The 16,006-nt window shown below is 37.1% G+C and overlaps 1 protein-coding gene across 1 annotated transcript in view; it reads left to right on the top strand.

Annotated features, from left to right (window-relative positions):
* EXOC2 (exocyst complex component 2) overlaps positions 1-16,006 on the top strand; it is a 124,319-nt gene that overhangs the window by 60,473 nt on the left and 47,840 nt on the right. Inside the window, exons 12-16 of the mRNA XM_057399358.1 lie at positions 3,004-3,129; positions 5,931-6,055; positions 9,976-10,044; positions 10,285-10,442; positions 13,360-13,481. Of these exons, the coding sequence (XP_057255341.1) occupies positions 3,004-3,129; positions 5,931-6,055; positions 9,976-10,044; positions 10,285-10,442; positions 13,360-13,481 (600 nt within the window). The remainder of the gene's footprint in view (positions 1-3,003; positions 3,130-5,930; positions 6,056-9,975; positions 10,045-10,284; positions 10,443-13,359; positions 13,482-16,006) is intronic.

Below are 16,006 nucleotides of genomic sequence, written 5' to 3'. Positions count from 1 at the left end.
CAAATTATTATTTGGGTAGTTTATTTAGGCTTATAAATGTTACTGCCTACAGTCCATACTAATATTAAATTCATTGTATTACATTATGCTGCTAAATTTAAGCTGCTGGCTCCAGAAAGGGAATGAGTTGGCATGGGTGAAAAATTGTTTGCAAGTTAACTCTCACTTTTTTTACAAGATTTATACATTAGTATGCAGTCTTCAAGCGCTATCTTCTGGTAGGGTGAAAGCAAGATCAGCTTTGCTAATGTACTCCAGATGTTTATTAGTCCTGAGGGTATATGTGCTGTTGTAGTTCCCTGCTGCTGTGTTATACTTGCTTGTAATGCTAGACAACCAATTAAGAAATTAGTTCATGTTAAACTTTCTTTTCCTGGTACGGCTGCAAACTGATGATGTGGTTTTTCTGGTGGAACAAGAGAGTATTCTTTACATGTTTTCTGTAACTGGTGGATATATAAACCATTTGGGCAGCATGGGGTTAGTGTATCAGCAGCAATACAGAATTTTCAGGTTTTCAACTACCTCAAGCAAATGGTTTTAATTGAACTAAGTTACATTAAGATGTTTTGGTAAGTGTGTCTGTTTTTCTTAATTCTGAGGTTTAATTGGCACTGTCATTTTTAGAGACGATCTGTTTACAAGAAATTCCTCATATTAACAAGGTGTTTGAAAGGTGAGAACCTAAATTCTAGGCAAAGACATCAGAGGGATGTTTTTTCATGGGTTTTTCTAATTGTAGTTTTTGTGAAAATAACATTGCTGCACTCCTGTTTTTTCAGATTGCTTGATTTTGGAGAGGGTTTTTTTAAGAGTTTTATTGGGTGGATTTTTTTATATATATATATTAACAAATTTAACGTGTATATATATGTATGTTTTAACCAGCAATGTCTTGACATACATTCCTCCCCCCTTCCCCGTCCCCCACCAAAATAAAATGCAGATATGTTGAATCTGAGGCAAATTCTTATGGATGCCCAAGAGCTATGCAAGGCACGTAAAATTTCTCAGGGTCTTCTATGCAATTTTCTCTTTATTCTGGGTAGAATCTCTGAAGATATTCAGTGTATACTTTTTTAATCTGGAAAGGAATCAATTTGTTTTGGTTTTACTTCATTCTGTAGGGTTGCTGAATGTTTTCACAGAAGATAATTACCGCAAATTTATAACATTTAAGATATGTTTTAGGAATCATAGGTGTTTAAATTATAAATGCTAATGATCTGTGATCTTACACAGATCTCTGCTGTATGGGAAGTTGCATAGTACATGTCCGTAATTAACCTCTCGTACTTCCAGCATACATACTTACTTAACAAAACTTCTGCAGGCTTTAGGTTTTTACTTTCTCATTATTATTTTGCAGTTTTAGTTCATACAGAGGGAATTCAGTATGTCTGTCACTATTGTGAATGATGTAGCAAATTGGATCTATTTAGCTATTGTCTTATAGTATGAACAGTAATGAGATGAATAGAGGAACTACAGTTGGATCAGTAATCACAATGCCACAGTGAAAGGCCACAGGAAATCTCTTTTAAACCCATTAAAGAATTTTGGGAAGAAGAACTTCTTTCAAAAGGAACTAAAACACAATACTGTCACCTATTGGAAGTTTGTGATACTTAATATTTGAGTTTAAGCCCCAGCTGTTGAAGTAAAGTGACTAGGTATATCTTTACTGCCCTGTTGGTCTGACAGCAGCATTAATTCAGAATAAATATCCTTCAAATCCTTTTTACTTTGTGTTACTCTTGAATCTGAGTACTGCAGTGTTACAGCTGGTGCTCTTACTGTGTGGCCTTCCTGTTATTTTAAGTGAATGTAGGTATTGATGGAAAAGATCAAGCAATGTAAACTCAACCATTAAGACTCTCATTACAAAATTCAGCATGAAGTATCAAGAGAGGTTTCATCTCAATATAGAAAGAAACGTCTTACTGTAAGAGCAATGAATCACTGAAATTCACTGAAATAACCTCCCCAGGGATGTGGTAGAGGGCCCATTGCTGGAGGTTTTCTAGATGCAACCAGACGGGGTGCTAGATAATCTCATCTAGGCTCCTTTTCCCCTGAAAGGTTGGACCACATGATCTCTCAAGGTCCCTTCCAACCTGGGCTGTTCTATAATTCTACGAATTGTAATTCATTTAACTTTAGCTGTTACAGCTCTGTTGCTCAGTGCTGAAATAACTTTGATGGTTACTTTCAGAAATGTATCTGTAAGGTGAAATGCCTTAAGCAGCAATACAGATTTTAAAAGAAATATTGGCAGTGTTACAGCGTGTTAGAAAATCATCATTGCCTGCTCACTGTTACATGGTTGTTTTCCAAAATGTATATTAGACTCCAAGTATCCACCTCCATTAGATTAGATCATTGCTTGTAGACTTGATAATACTTACTTACATATGGTCAGCCACCCAGGGGAAAAAAATACCTGTTTTTGTTTGTCAATAGGTATAAGTACAGGGTGGTTTACAGACATGCACAAGTGTACATTGCTGTTAGTTCATCTGCTTCATGATGGATGGTTTCTTTCTACCTGAACCCTGTATAGGTCAAATATCTAAGTAGTTGAACACACTGCCCTTAACTGCTTCGGCTGGAGGCAGAAGAAAGGCTTGCTGTTAGAAGTTTGTTTAGCCATACAGAAAAAAAGTATGTGCCATGTCATTAATGACATAAATACGTATTTATCCATGGCTTTCAAGCTATTAATTGTGGGGCATTAGTTAAAGTAAGAACAGAGAAACACACAGAATAAAGACTGGTATTTCCCACATGGTACTTATGGGTTTGGCTTTGCTTACAGGAGTCAGTAGTGGTGTTACTGAATAACATTCATGTAGATGAGCAAGCCGTCTAAACAAACAAGGTTAAGAATGTTTTTGCTTGATAACTTTTGTTTTGTATCAGTTCAGAGTTAAATTAGAATGCCGCATGCAGTTTCATGTCAGTTGATGTGCAAAATCATTTTATTTTTCCCCTCTCTCTCAGGCAGCTCATTGCTCCACAGCCCTATGCTGGATCTGGACAGTGATGTGCGTCCATCACCAATTGGCCATCTCAGTCAAACTGCTTCATTGAAAAGGGGCAGCAGCTTTCAGTCTGGCCGTGATGATGGTAGGCATCTGTTTTTATTTGGAAAAACAAAGCTGCAGTTCCCTATGTCCAATGTGTGGTGTAGTCAGAAAATCCAAACAGAAACCCCACACTCTGTGTGTTTGTTTTGGTTTGTTACCAAATCGAATGCTTTTTTCTCATGCCTTACTGTTGCTCACTGAAGAGGTCCTCTGTGTTTTTAATAAGCAAAAGAGCAGCTCATAGCTGAAATCTGCTTCTTAAAATGAAGTTAAGGTAATGAGTGTCTTTTTTCTTTTTTTTTCTCTCTCTCTACAAAACCAGAAATAATTACTACTACCTTTTCCTGTTGTTATAACTTTTGTGTGTATTTGCTGAGATGGCTCTCCTTGCATTTGCTCCTTCTGTGATTACTGTGATATCTGGTCCTTGTTCTTTAATTCTTTAAACCCAGAAAGGGAAACAAAGTGTATGACTAAGCTTAAGCAGTGTGCCCGCAGCCAGCCCAGATGTGTCATAAGTGTCTTCAACGCCATCGTTCAAACAACTTGAACTCGTAAGTCTTTCAATCACAGGAGGCAGAAAACATTTTTCACAGGATGGGTCATTTGTTACCAATGTACGTTTTTGCCGAAAGCAGGTGTTTATGAAGAGCTTTCTGGCTTTGGTCTGCTTTGATGTTACTCTTCTTCCAATTCTGTGGACTTCCTTGAAAAACTTCTATAAATATCTGCTGTGGTGTTTTTGAGCAAAGAGAAGAAGGAATGGAATTTTTCAAGAACATAGAATGTACAGTTGTCATTATTTTTCATTCTTGTGCTGCCACATTGTATTTTCATGTGCCAGAAAAATTGCATCACAGCTTGAGGTTGTATGTATTCAAAACGTAGATTACACAAGCCTATAATAGACATGTATACCAAGTAATTACGTTAATGTAAATTGCACAGATTCATCAAAATGTAGTGTCAACGGGGAACAGACATCCCTGGTTATAACGTTGGGTTGATGCTAGAGCTTTTGGCAAGATGAAGCCGTTTCTTGAAGGAGCTGAAATCTTTTGGTTAGAACTCAGGTTTGGTGTTGCAGCGCCGCTGTTGCTATATCAGTGTTGGCGTAACTTCCTGGCATCAGGAACATTATTAACACAGCTTGTGTTAAAAGGCAGAGTTTTTTGCTATTGGGTCTAACCAGTTCTCTTGACAGTCATAAACCAAGATGGCACAAATATCCTGTCTGTATTCACACTAAGAGCTTTGCTAGTGAAGCTTTGAAGTTCTGATGCCTTCTAAACAGATGCATCACTATCAGCAGAGTTATGCTTCAGTTATGTTAGAGTCTCTCTCCAAATTTTGGGCTTCCATTGTGATTTTTTTGATTTTTCAAATACTAATATAGTCCCTAAACTTTTTGGCCATGAAGAGAACATCATTTTGGGTAGTCCAAATTCATCCACTGAAGAAATGGACCAGAATTTTATACAGACCTTGACAAATGGATGCTGCTGAAGGCATGGTGTACCTGAAGGAGATTCCAGACTGGCTGCCACACAATAAAAAAGTGAGGTTCTGACGAAGCCTAGCCTACTAGTTACTGAAGGTGCAGCTATTTTTGCCTAACTGGTTCTGTAGTCAATATTCTCCAGTAGAGTAAAGACGAAGTGCTATTTTAACCAACATTTTTCTGCATTTCTGCAGTTATTTGGGTAATATGTTTTTAACTTTATCATTTATAAAAGACCAGACTTTATACGCACACAAAAAAAAAAAACCAAACCAACAAATGTGAACATCTTTGTTTTATGGGGCTTTAGTTGTTTGGGGGACTTTTGTGGGGGTTTTTTGGTGTTGTTTGTTTTTTTTTTTCTGGGCAAGGGGTGGCATTTTGATTTGGTTTGTTTGGGTTTTTTTTTTGGGGGGGGGGGGGGGGGGGGTGACGACGAGAGGTGTTCTCAAAAAAATAAAAAAGAGATTCCTTCTCCAAGCATTCTAAAGCTTGGAGATGGCAGATGGTTATGGAAAAAGTTACCTTTATTTTCTGTGTTAATTAATAATTTTTTTCTGCCTCTGTTCAGCTTTCTCTTTATGTCCCTTCCCTCCATGTGATAAGAAATTGAGAAAATATATTTGCTGCTAGAATGAAAGCTACTTTCCTGATATGTTTTAATAGCTGGTGTACCAGGAGTGTAAGTAGGTTCATGAAGTGAAAACATGGGTGCTGTAGTGTTACATGTTAGGAGTGTGTCCTGCATCCAGGCATTTCATTATATAGTTAGTGATTTGTTCATTCAACACTGTTGGAATCTTCCGTTTTTCAGATTAAAGATTTTACCAAAGAAATGAAAATAAAGATGAGAGGTTGGCACCTTACCCCAAGCCACAATGGAAAATTTTTTGAGCTGTAAATAAAGCAGATAGTCCAGTTTCCATTGTTTGCCTTAAGCGCTAGCCCCTCCTACCAGCCCTGTTTCTGCAGCATCACCATCTCATCATTTGAAGCTTCTAATCTCTTGATTGCTTTCATGTGACCTTACCTTTTAGAATATCTTGAAGACAGAAGTCCTGCTGTCTGAATTATTGGGTGCATTGCATTGGATACCCCTTACAAAGGGGCCTATTCTTTATGTACTATCTCAGTGCCAGCAGTTTGTAAGCATATGAGATGAGAAGAAGGAGCTTTTATGCGTACTGATTGTTTTTTTTTTTATTTTTACCTCGATGTTTCTATACATACTGTATAGTCACTTGTGGTAATACAAAGCTGCAAGCTAATAGTACTTTTTTAAAAATTATTAGTTCAAATATTTTTAATTTTGCCTTTCCCATCCTCTCTTCCCATTTTAGCTTGGCGATACAAAGCTCCTCAACAAGTTGTGTTTGTTGAAAAGCTGACAAAACTTGTTGTAAGTCAGCTGCCCAACTTCTGGAAGCTCTGGATTTCTTATGTGAATGGAAGTTTATTCAGTGAGGTATGGGTTCTTCTATATAAGCTACTTTTAAATAACAAAACTTCATAATGATTGTTTGAACTATGATATTTCACTGAAAGAAGTGACGACTTGCTTTAATCAGAGAGGTTTATATAAAGATAAGTAGACTCTTACACATTTGAGAGATACTGCTTTGACTAGTAAGGTGTCTTGCAATACTAACCTATAGAAGTCAGAATTTTCTTTATACTTTTAAAAGAATAAAAGCATACAGTGGAATTACTTAGAATTCTGCTAGTGGTGTTTGTGTGTTCCAGATGCTGGAGTCAATATCTGTAGTTCCACCTCTTAAGTCATAGCTGGCCAGCTGCCTTTCATTGATCTGAAGAAATAGAAAATTGCATGGAGGAGATGTGTAAAAGACAGTCGTATAGGAAAAAAAAATGTTTTCTTTCTTTGAAAGGAGTACTCATTTCTTGAGCTTTAAGTGTTTGAAAGTGAGGATAGGTTCAAAACCAGAGCTGCAAAGTGACCAAGGCCCAGAGTGGTACACACCCATGCATGCTACAGGGAGTCTAGTCTAGTCTGAAAGTGCAGGCAGCTGCAATCAGCTGTGCTTCTAGTCCTTCTTGCTTGGATGATCTGGTTTTTACAAATTAATGTGAATACAATCTTGGTAATCCAAGAAGCAGGATAAATAAAAGTAGTGATTCATGACATGCTGATTTTATATGCATGCTATTAATAGATTTTGAAAGGTTAAATTTCATAATTCATTTGATATGCGTAGTTGTCTGACCAGGACAGTAGTGTATAGCTTACCATGATAATTATTATCAGATAAATGCAATAGCTTTGGGGTTCGTGTCACAGAATTACATTTTACAGAGTTCACTTCTAGTTCTCAAGCCATGTTGTTTGTTCTTCAGAACTGCCGTGATGGTATATTCACAAGGAGCTAGCCTGACAAAGACACATTATTGAAGTGTTGTGAAAGGCAGCTCTCTGTTCCATCAACAGATGTTAAGGCACTAGTTCACAGCTCATCTTCACAGCTATCACTGTGGAAGTTCTGCTGAGTGAAGTTTGGACTTATTCTGGGTCCTAAAAGCTCTAAAGACCAGATCTATACAGAGAGGTAGAGATGGAATATTACAGTGCAGGTGGAAAACAGTCAAGCTTTTGGACATGCATATTATTCAGAGCAGCTTCTATATCCAGCGTAAAAGTCTGTGCATCTAAAACTCCTCCATTTAACTGCTGCTGTATTGAGATTGATTTTGTCCTGCCATTTTTGTGATGTCCTGCTGTTCTTAAATGCTGAAGTAATCACAGCCATAGTGTTCCACTACTAAATTATCCCTAAAGCAGAACTGCAACCATAGATCTCTACGATTCTTTGTAGCTTTAGTAGAAAAGAAAACAAATACCCTGGGAAAAGGAAATTTGGAAGCTTATTTGGTCATTTTCCTTTTCTCTAACTAAAGAATGAATTTCTCAAGCAGATATTCTATTTATTGCCGCTGTCTTTGAATCTGAACATAATGTGATCATTCTAATAAATAATATAGTCCTTTATATGTTGAACACAATACAGAGTATTATAGCTCCAGTGAAATGGATTCTATTTGTGATCCTTATGTGATAAAATCAAGAGAGAGATAAGGCACTTACTCATAACCTTCAGTGAAGGAAGTAGAATCAAGAATAAACCTTAGTACTGTTGACTTTCACAAAAATAATTAATTTCATAAGGGAAATGACAGCCTTTATATCTGGAAAGTAGATTTTGCAAATTCACCTGTTAAGTTGCTGTGATTTTTCTTTTTCCCTGAGTACAATGAAAAAGAAAGCAATTTCTGGAGAAACTGAGACTTGAACTGTAAACAAGGTTGAGAAATGTTGCTCATGAAAATGACTGGAAGTGGAAAATGCAATGATCTTGTCACGTCTGAACAAAACATTGTTTCTGTGTATTTGGGGAAAAAAAAAAAGGGAGGTAGTTTTCCTGTTAATCTTGAAGGTACATCTGCTCCTCTTCTGTTGTGCCAGATTCTGTGCTTGTAAGAAATTAATCCCTGTTCTTTTGAGTTCTTTGGCCCTTACAGAAGTCCCCAAAGTTCCTGGGGAGAGAGAAGGGATGGTACCCCCAGTTCCTTTTGTGTGTTCTGCATGCCACAGTCAACACAGGTCAAGTGGCAGAAGGGGGATAGCATTAACTAAAAGACTTATAGAACACCTTAGAATATCAGTGTATTGCATTCAAAACTCAGGGTTTATATGTTGCAGACTGTAATTGTCCATGAATAAATTTCCTCTCCCATGTTGCTTGCTATTTATTGTCATTCAGGTAGCAAGGTGATTGCTACGGTTTTTTAGGACTAGTCCTGTTAAAGTGGTGTAGAGTGTCATTTCAGTTAGCTTATTGAAGACTTCAAGGCATTAAGACATTTTAAAAATGTGGAAAGAATTTCACTTCATGTGAATTTAAAGCTGTATTTTTTTCAGTTTTTAGGTTTTGGGGGGTTTGGGACATGTGGGTTTTTTGAGTTCTGAAAGGTTAGCAATATATCTGAAGATACTATCAGTTAAAGATTTACATGGTATTTTCAACAGTTTAAAAAGCTGAGTTCTTTGAATCACTCTAGGTGAAGTCACATATGTGAGTAGTAACCGTTGGTCTTACCACAATATAGTTTTGGTCTGTCTGTGCAGGAAAGGTTTAAGATTGGTCTTCAGCAAAACCACCGGGGGGGGGGGAGAAATCAAAGATCTGTGAATTTTTTGTTCTTTAATCCAGCTGTAAAACAGTGCCAATTGTAAGTTGCTGGGTGAGGTTTAAGGAAAAAAAAACCTTAATTTCTTTTTAAGGCAGTAGAAGAAAGAAGTGGGCATTCTATGCAGCAATGACTCCAGTGTTTTCCTTGTCTCAAATTTTATAATTCAGAGCTTAAAGTGTAAGAGTTTCATAGCTATGTATTTTCCAAAAACGTTAAGCAGGTTTTTTTTCTGATTTTTTTCTCACTTCAAATTATTTTTTAACTTGAAAATCTGTAATGCTTTAGCTAAATATGGAATTTGAAAAAGACAGTACTTTCAGTTAACTATTTACAAGTAAACTGATTTGAGAATACTTGTCATGTTATTGCACTTCTTGTCCAGTAGATGTTGCTGTACAAACACAAAATAGGAGATTTTCTAATTATAAAATTCTGTCTGCTTAACCCAGCATCTGAAATAACTTTTTTAGTTTAATTTAGCTTTCTCAGTAGACTCCGCAGAAGGCTAGAACTACAAACAGGAAGACTGTTAGTCAAACCATGTTTTTCTTCAACTGTAACTGTCTCATGCAAAGCATACTCATGTTCCTCTGTTTCCAAGGAAGTGAGCAGTCCACGAAGATGCTGATTATTTTGCAGAGTCTCTTTTACAGTTAATTATTTAAAGAACATTGTCAACAGTATGCTATTCCTAAAAACAAACAAAAATCCCTCAACCCTTGTCCTCACATGTTACAATTTCGAACTGCCCTCTTTCCAAAAAGTGTTTCCCATTTCACATCAGTGTCCTTCTCTGGGCAGCTTCCAGGCTGATGAGAAAATAGATTCTTCATATAAACATGATGCAAATTTGGACTATGTATGTTTTGGCTGTCATCAATATTGCAGTGAGAAATCTTTGACCTCATGAAGCTCATATTTCTTGAGCAACTCTTATGCTTGTCTCTTTGTTTTAAATACACGTTGTTCCTCAGAATTAAATGTTAGCACGCTGACCTACAGTAGGTAGAGTTTGAAATATATATTGACTTTGCTTGTTGAGATGCCATGAGTTATTTTTTATAATTGCATCATAAACTCATTAGTTTTCACTTCTTCACTTTGACACCCCCTTTTTCAGAATTATTTTAACAGTTGTTATGAGATACTTACACTTCTCAATTTTCTTATTTTCACAAGACTGCTGAAAAATCTGGCCAAATGGAAAGATCAAAGAAAAATGCAAGGCAAAGACAAAATGATTTCAAGGTAAGTTACGAGGAGGGAGGGGGGAACCTTGCTTTCTTTTAGCTGTCCTTCATAGCAAGATACTTTCGTGTCACAACCTTGAAAATCAGATTTCTGAAATCATCTGTGTGTCCTTACACCTTCTCATCTACTGTCTAGAGTGTGGAGTCACCTGTAAATCATACATTCCAAGCTATTGTGTATAGTAAGTACATGGCTGCAAAAAGACTTTTTGCTGGATTTTTCTTTCTTCTGATGCAGAAAATGATTCAGGAAGTGATGCACTCTCTGGTAAAACTTATCCGTGGAGCTTTGCTTCCATTCAGCCTCAAAGAAGGAGAATCAAGACAGTATGGTGGCTGGGAGATGAAATCTGAGCTTTCTGGCCAGTGGCTGACACATGTTATCCAGACAGTAAGGTAAATTGTGAATGCCCCATCCCTGGCAGTGTTCAAGGCCAGGTCGGACAGAGCCTTAGGTGACATGGTTGTGTGAGGTGTCCCTGCCCCTGACAGGGGCGTTGGAACTAGATGATCTTAAGGTCCTTTCCAACCCTAACTATTCTATGATTCTATGATTCTAAATGGATCTGGGGACCTACAAAATGATGCTATTCCCAGAATATGTGTGCTTTAAGACAAATTGTTTATTGTGTTAATCTGAGTAATGTTAACATTTTTGAAAATAGGATTACAAAAAAATTACTTATGGCAGATTTAGGATTCTGTGTGCAATTGTAATTAATAATGTCTCAAGATGTAGCCTTATTACGTGTTGATATATTCCTTACTTTTCCATAGCATCTTATGAATAAGTTTGAATGAAATATTTGTGTGGTGCAAATGAATGACACTCCATGAAGGAAATGGGATTTGTTTCTTCAGGGTAGAAAGCAATTACCTGCTTCATTTGCTACGCATTTTCCTCTCTTTGCCTAAATGGGTGAAAATAGCATGCTTCTCACTGTAGTATCATTCTTAAATCTCAATTTACTTTTACATCTGTGTTTTGGTAAGGTGATACTCCTTTCTGCTTGTAATGTCATTCTGCTTGTAATGATGTTTGTTTACAGACTTAATAATGTGCATATCATTAATTACAAAATGTCTCTTTAGTATATAGAATTTGCTTCCATTTGCTTATGGAGTATGTGAGGTTATCATTATCTTTTGGAAACTTGAATAATACCTGGAAATAATACCATGCGTTTTATCTGCAGTTTCAAGTAGGTAACAAACAAAGCACAGAGGAAGAAAAGAAATCGGTATAATCATGTATAACTACTCTTATTGCAGATGGAGCTATCAGTGATGCATGCCTGTTGTCTAGTCTGCTTAGCACTTCCCCGAAGTTTGTTGCCGGTTACATTATCTTTATTTTAATCAGTTGGGGGGGTGAGGGGGAAATCCATGTGAAATTTCTTATTCTGGCTGAATTTTATGGAAAGCTTTCAGTTTAAGTAAGAATTAACTTGGCATTTGATGAAAATGTGTAAATGAGCAAGGGAACAAGCATTGGCACCGCTGTTGCCCTTTTATGAGAAGCAGTCCACTTTCATTCATATTTCACTAAAATTCTGGAATTTTACACTTGCACATATGTGATGTTGGCTTGGAAATTTAACCAACAGGTTCTCTGATGGTTGGTTGTGCTTCAGTCCTGGTATCCGAAGTATAATCCAGGCTGAGGTTATAGGATAAATGAAGGCTGTTTTATACTTTCTGGTCACTGCTCTGGTAATGAAAAATTGTACTGAGAGCTGGGGAAATTCTCTCTCCCTCCCACTCTTTTCCTCACCTCATGTTCTTATTGATGCTTGTGCTGGCACTTTAATGAAGTGAGCTAGACTTTAAAGTGGTTGACAGTAGAGAAGAAAAGGGGCAGTTTGGAGAAGAGGAACTCAGCAACCCATGGTGGGGTATCAACCAGTGCTGACCAGGTCAGAGGTTTTTGCAGGTGCTGCATATACTTTTGTTTTCAAGGCCCCACACTGACAATCTAATAAATTCCTGTGACTCACACCAGCAATAAAGGTGAACTCTTCTCATGAAGTGTCATTTGTTGCAAAGTTATGCAATAGCTTAAGTCTTACTTTTCATTTACATGAGGTCATTATGAAGCACAGGATAGAATTTTATTCTTTTCAGTCATCTCACAAATGATTTACCGTTTTCTGCTTATATTTAAGAATGCTAAAACTTACAAAAGTAAACATCAAGGAGTTGTATTTACATATGTGTGATCTTAATTTTTCTGTTTGCTTGTATGTATTGCACAGCTTAAACTAGGGTGGTTGAACAGTCTTTCTCTTGTACCCTATTCTGTCATTGCCCAGTATGAATACATTCCACAGGATAAATTAGACCTATGGGATAAAGTGAAGCTGTTACTGGCAAGACTTTTGCCTTATTGTAAGGGTAGAAAGTTATATATTTGTTGGGGTGAGTTATGTTAGGAAAAAGATTATCTTAGGTATGTGACAGGTACATGCTCCCATAGGAATTGAATCAACTCTATGTACAGAACTTCTGTGCAGCCTAAAGTCACTTAAACTTCTCACAGATGGGTATTTACATGGCTGAGATAGTGCAGATTTATGTAATCTACTAATTCAGTAGTTACGCTGGGCAGAGAGCTGTCTGGTTAGTGGTAGGTTTACACCCAAGGGGTAAGGAACTGGGGCCTACAGATGAATGATTAGGAATGTTCCTCTTACTGCTCAAACTTGCTTGCGCCTTCTTACTCCTGTTCTTTAACATTTTCTAGTACCTGCATTTTGCTCAGTGTTAGCAGTAGGGCAAATAGCAACGATAGCACTTGAAGTGCCCTTTCTTAAATTTCCAAGAGTTGGATACAAGCAGAGAACCTCCTTTTGTGCCCCGAATTAAAGTCTCAGCACAACTGCAGCAATCAGTTATAGTTAAAAGCTGAAATGCTGTTACTTGCTATTTCTGAAGCAAAAAATGGAAATTAATGTTTCCATCCTCAGCTATAGTAGCTGGTGATTTGTGCCTGGTCGGAGTTGGGAGCAATACAGCAAATGAGTTCCTCTGCTGGTAATGTAGTAGGTGTATTTTGGCTCCTTAAATGTGTGTACTCTTGGCAATCTGATGCACAGCCACACCATCATTTATGACAGCTTGATGGCTGTTTCTGTTGTAATGCAGGTAAACAATATCTCAGAAACCCTGTTGTGGACTTAGGATTTGCTGAACGCAGAACATAGATTCATATACAGAGAAAATGTCTAAAAAAACCACCCCAAAATAACCCTCACATATCAGCTTGAAAAACCCTGAAGGTTTATACTTCAGTCTAACTTTATTTGCTTTCCAGGCTTAGTTACGAGTCTCTAACTGCACTCGAGATACCCAATGATATGCTTCAGATCATCCAGGATCTTATTTTGGACCTTCGTGTACGTTGTGTTATTGTGACCTTACAACACACAGCTGAAGGTAATAGAAGGCTGCAGGTGTATCGTTTACTGTTGTTGTTTTGTTTTTTTTTGTCTCTGATTAGGCCAGATCAAGTTCTGGAGGATAACCATGTTTGCTACAGATAATGTACTGGCAGTGGACTCCGCTGAGTTCTGTAATATCTCACAAGTTATTCAAGTATTTCGCTTTTCTGACAGAAATGTGTGTCACGAATCTTTTCTTCCCTTAGTGTAATGGATACAGTAGTTTAGATCTGTTTCCTTTGCATTGAGACAGTTTTACAATGCAAGTGATTTATCTCATGATGCAGCTTTTCTATATTGGAAATATAATTTATTTTCTTTTTTGAGTTCTTCTATAAAGTAAAGAATTAAATGAGCAATGTCCCACTGCCAAGGAAAACAAAAATCCTTAGCTCTTTATGAAGTATTTTAGTTGTGTCCAAGGCCTTTTACTAACATGATCTCCAGGATTCCTGTTGTGCACACAGCTTTTGCCATACGTGTTACTGGCCTTGCAATCCAGACACATTCTCTAAATCTAACGTGACTCTGTGTGCATTAGAGGCTATTCGTCTTACCATCTTGTATTCAACTCTGGAACTTAAATGTGAATGAAGTAAATCTTCCAGAACTAAATGCCTCACTTAAAATGAGGACAGATTGCTTTACTATTCACTTGATCTTTTTTCCAAAAGACTGATTACACTCAATTAATTTAAAGGAAAAAAACACACCACCACCAACTCAGGATCTTTTTGGTCTTGCAGTTTAATTAGGTTTTAATTTTTAACATATGATTCATCATTATTTTGTAGGCTGACATGAAGCTAAGTGTTTTACTGAAGCCTTAAGTGTGCTAAGCGGTGTTGGCTATATTAAGCAAATTTTTAAACTTCTGGTGAACACAAATCATAAGGCCTCTGTGGTTTAATTGATACAGTATTGATATGTATAGTACGAGGAAGTCTCTTTTGCTTTTCTTCTCTTAGCACAATTGAGATCAACTCTTTTTTTTTTTTTTTTTAATGCTAGGTTAAAAAATTTGAGGTTTTCTAATTGTAACATGGGGATGGTCCTGTAGAACTGGCTGTCCTCTGTCTAAGAACTGAGTGATTCCTTGGATGTCTTGACTGTTGCGAAGGAAGGATCTAGCTCCAAACCATTTTGCTGACAGCCCTTAGCTTATTAAATCTGTAAGCTATCTACCTAGCTTTTCCAGTGCAGTCCAGAGAGCTCCAATACATGATTGAGGAAGCTCTCTTCTGTCATACTAGCTTTGCCTTCTTGTTGCATTGCAACAGTAACTCAGTTCTTTAGGATACAGAGTTCCCGCTTCTTATATCCTGATTGCCAGCCACGTATATTATGTGGAGGAAAACTCTTGTGCTAGTCTATACCTTTTTTATTAAAGCAAATTTACCAGTCTGTGTGTGAATTATTCTGTTTGTTCTGAATGTCTTTATTCATACTTTTCTGTCTTGAATCAAAAGAGGTCAGATCCCTTAAGTTGCTGGTATGTTATGTTGGGTGTCTTTCATCTAGCCAGTAAAAGTAGCCTTCAGTGACTGCTACTTCCATTCCCTACCAGTGAAGGAATTCTATCTATTGGCTTTAGCATCAAACAGGAGAAGAGAAAATACTCCTGCCTGAATGGTGACTTAAATTCCATATTTTTGCACTGTGTGCCTTATCTGTGGGACCCTTTTTTTTTCCTTTTGTGCTGTACCACCACCTAAAACACAGTTGCGTATGTTGAGTGTGTTTAGATAGTTTTTCTGGATAGAACCAGGTTAATTTGGCCCTTGGATAAACTGTTATTTTTAGGGAACCAGTGAAAGAACAGTTAATGAATATTCTCTTGGAGATACATAAAAGCATCTCAGATGTAATTATATCTGTAATATGTAAGTCTGAAATGTTCCTCTTGGACTTGACTCATTTCCAAAATCTCTCTGAAATATGAGCTGCATAGACTGGTGATCAAAGTTTGGTCTCATATCTTTTTGCATGTTGTAAGTTCGTAAAGGCATTCAGATCAGTTGAATTTTTTTAATAGAGCACTCTAGCTATTTAAATAGGACAAATCTGCCCACGCGCAGGGTTTTCTTCTTGTCTTATGATAAACCCATATACTCACAGTAGTCCCGAGAAGCAGCCTGTGTTCTTTCCCTCTCATATGTGATCAGTGGTCATAAAGGTCACAAAAGGCAAATTACATGGGTGCCAGACTAGATGAGTTTTACATTAATATTTTTGACTGGAATTTGATGAGCAATGAAATATGAGAAAGAAAATGATTTCTTTTGTATTTGTATCAGCTCAGAACTGAATGCAAAAGTGAGCAGCCACTGAAACATGTAAAGGCTGACCAGTGCAATCTAAAGCCTCACAAGCATATTGCTTGAAGTAAGAGGTTTACTAAGTAAGGAAATGAACATAGTTGTCATTCTGCACAATTCCTTAATACTTTTTATCCTCACAAAGCCTATACTTCCATGAGATGTAGAATTGCAGGGTATGACACCATAACTAAGCTTCTTA

The sequence above is a fragment of the Pezoporus wallicus genome, unplaced genomic scaffold (genome assembly GCF_028554395.1).
Source record: "Pezoporus wallicus isolate ANWC-B61680 ecotype Strahan unplaced genomic scaffold, APGP_CSIRO_Pwel_v1 contig_818, whole genome shotgun sequence".
NCBI classification, from domain to species: Eukaryota; Metazoa; Chordata; class Aves; order Psittaciformes; family Psittacidae; genus Pezoporus; species Pezoporus wallicus.
The sequence above is the reverse complement of the archived record's forward strand: the minus strand, read 5'-3'. Positions and strand labels throughout refer to the sequence as shown.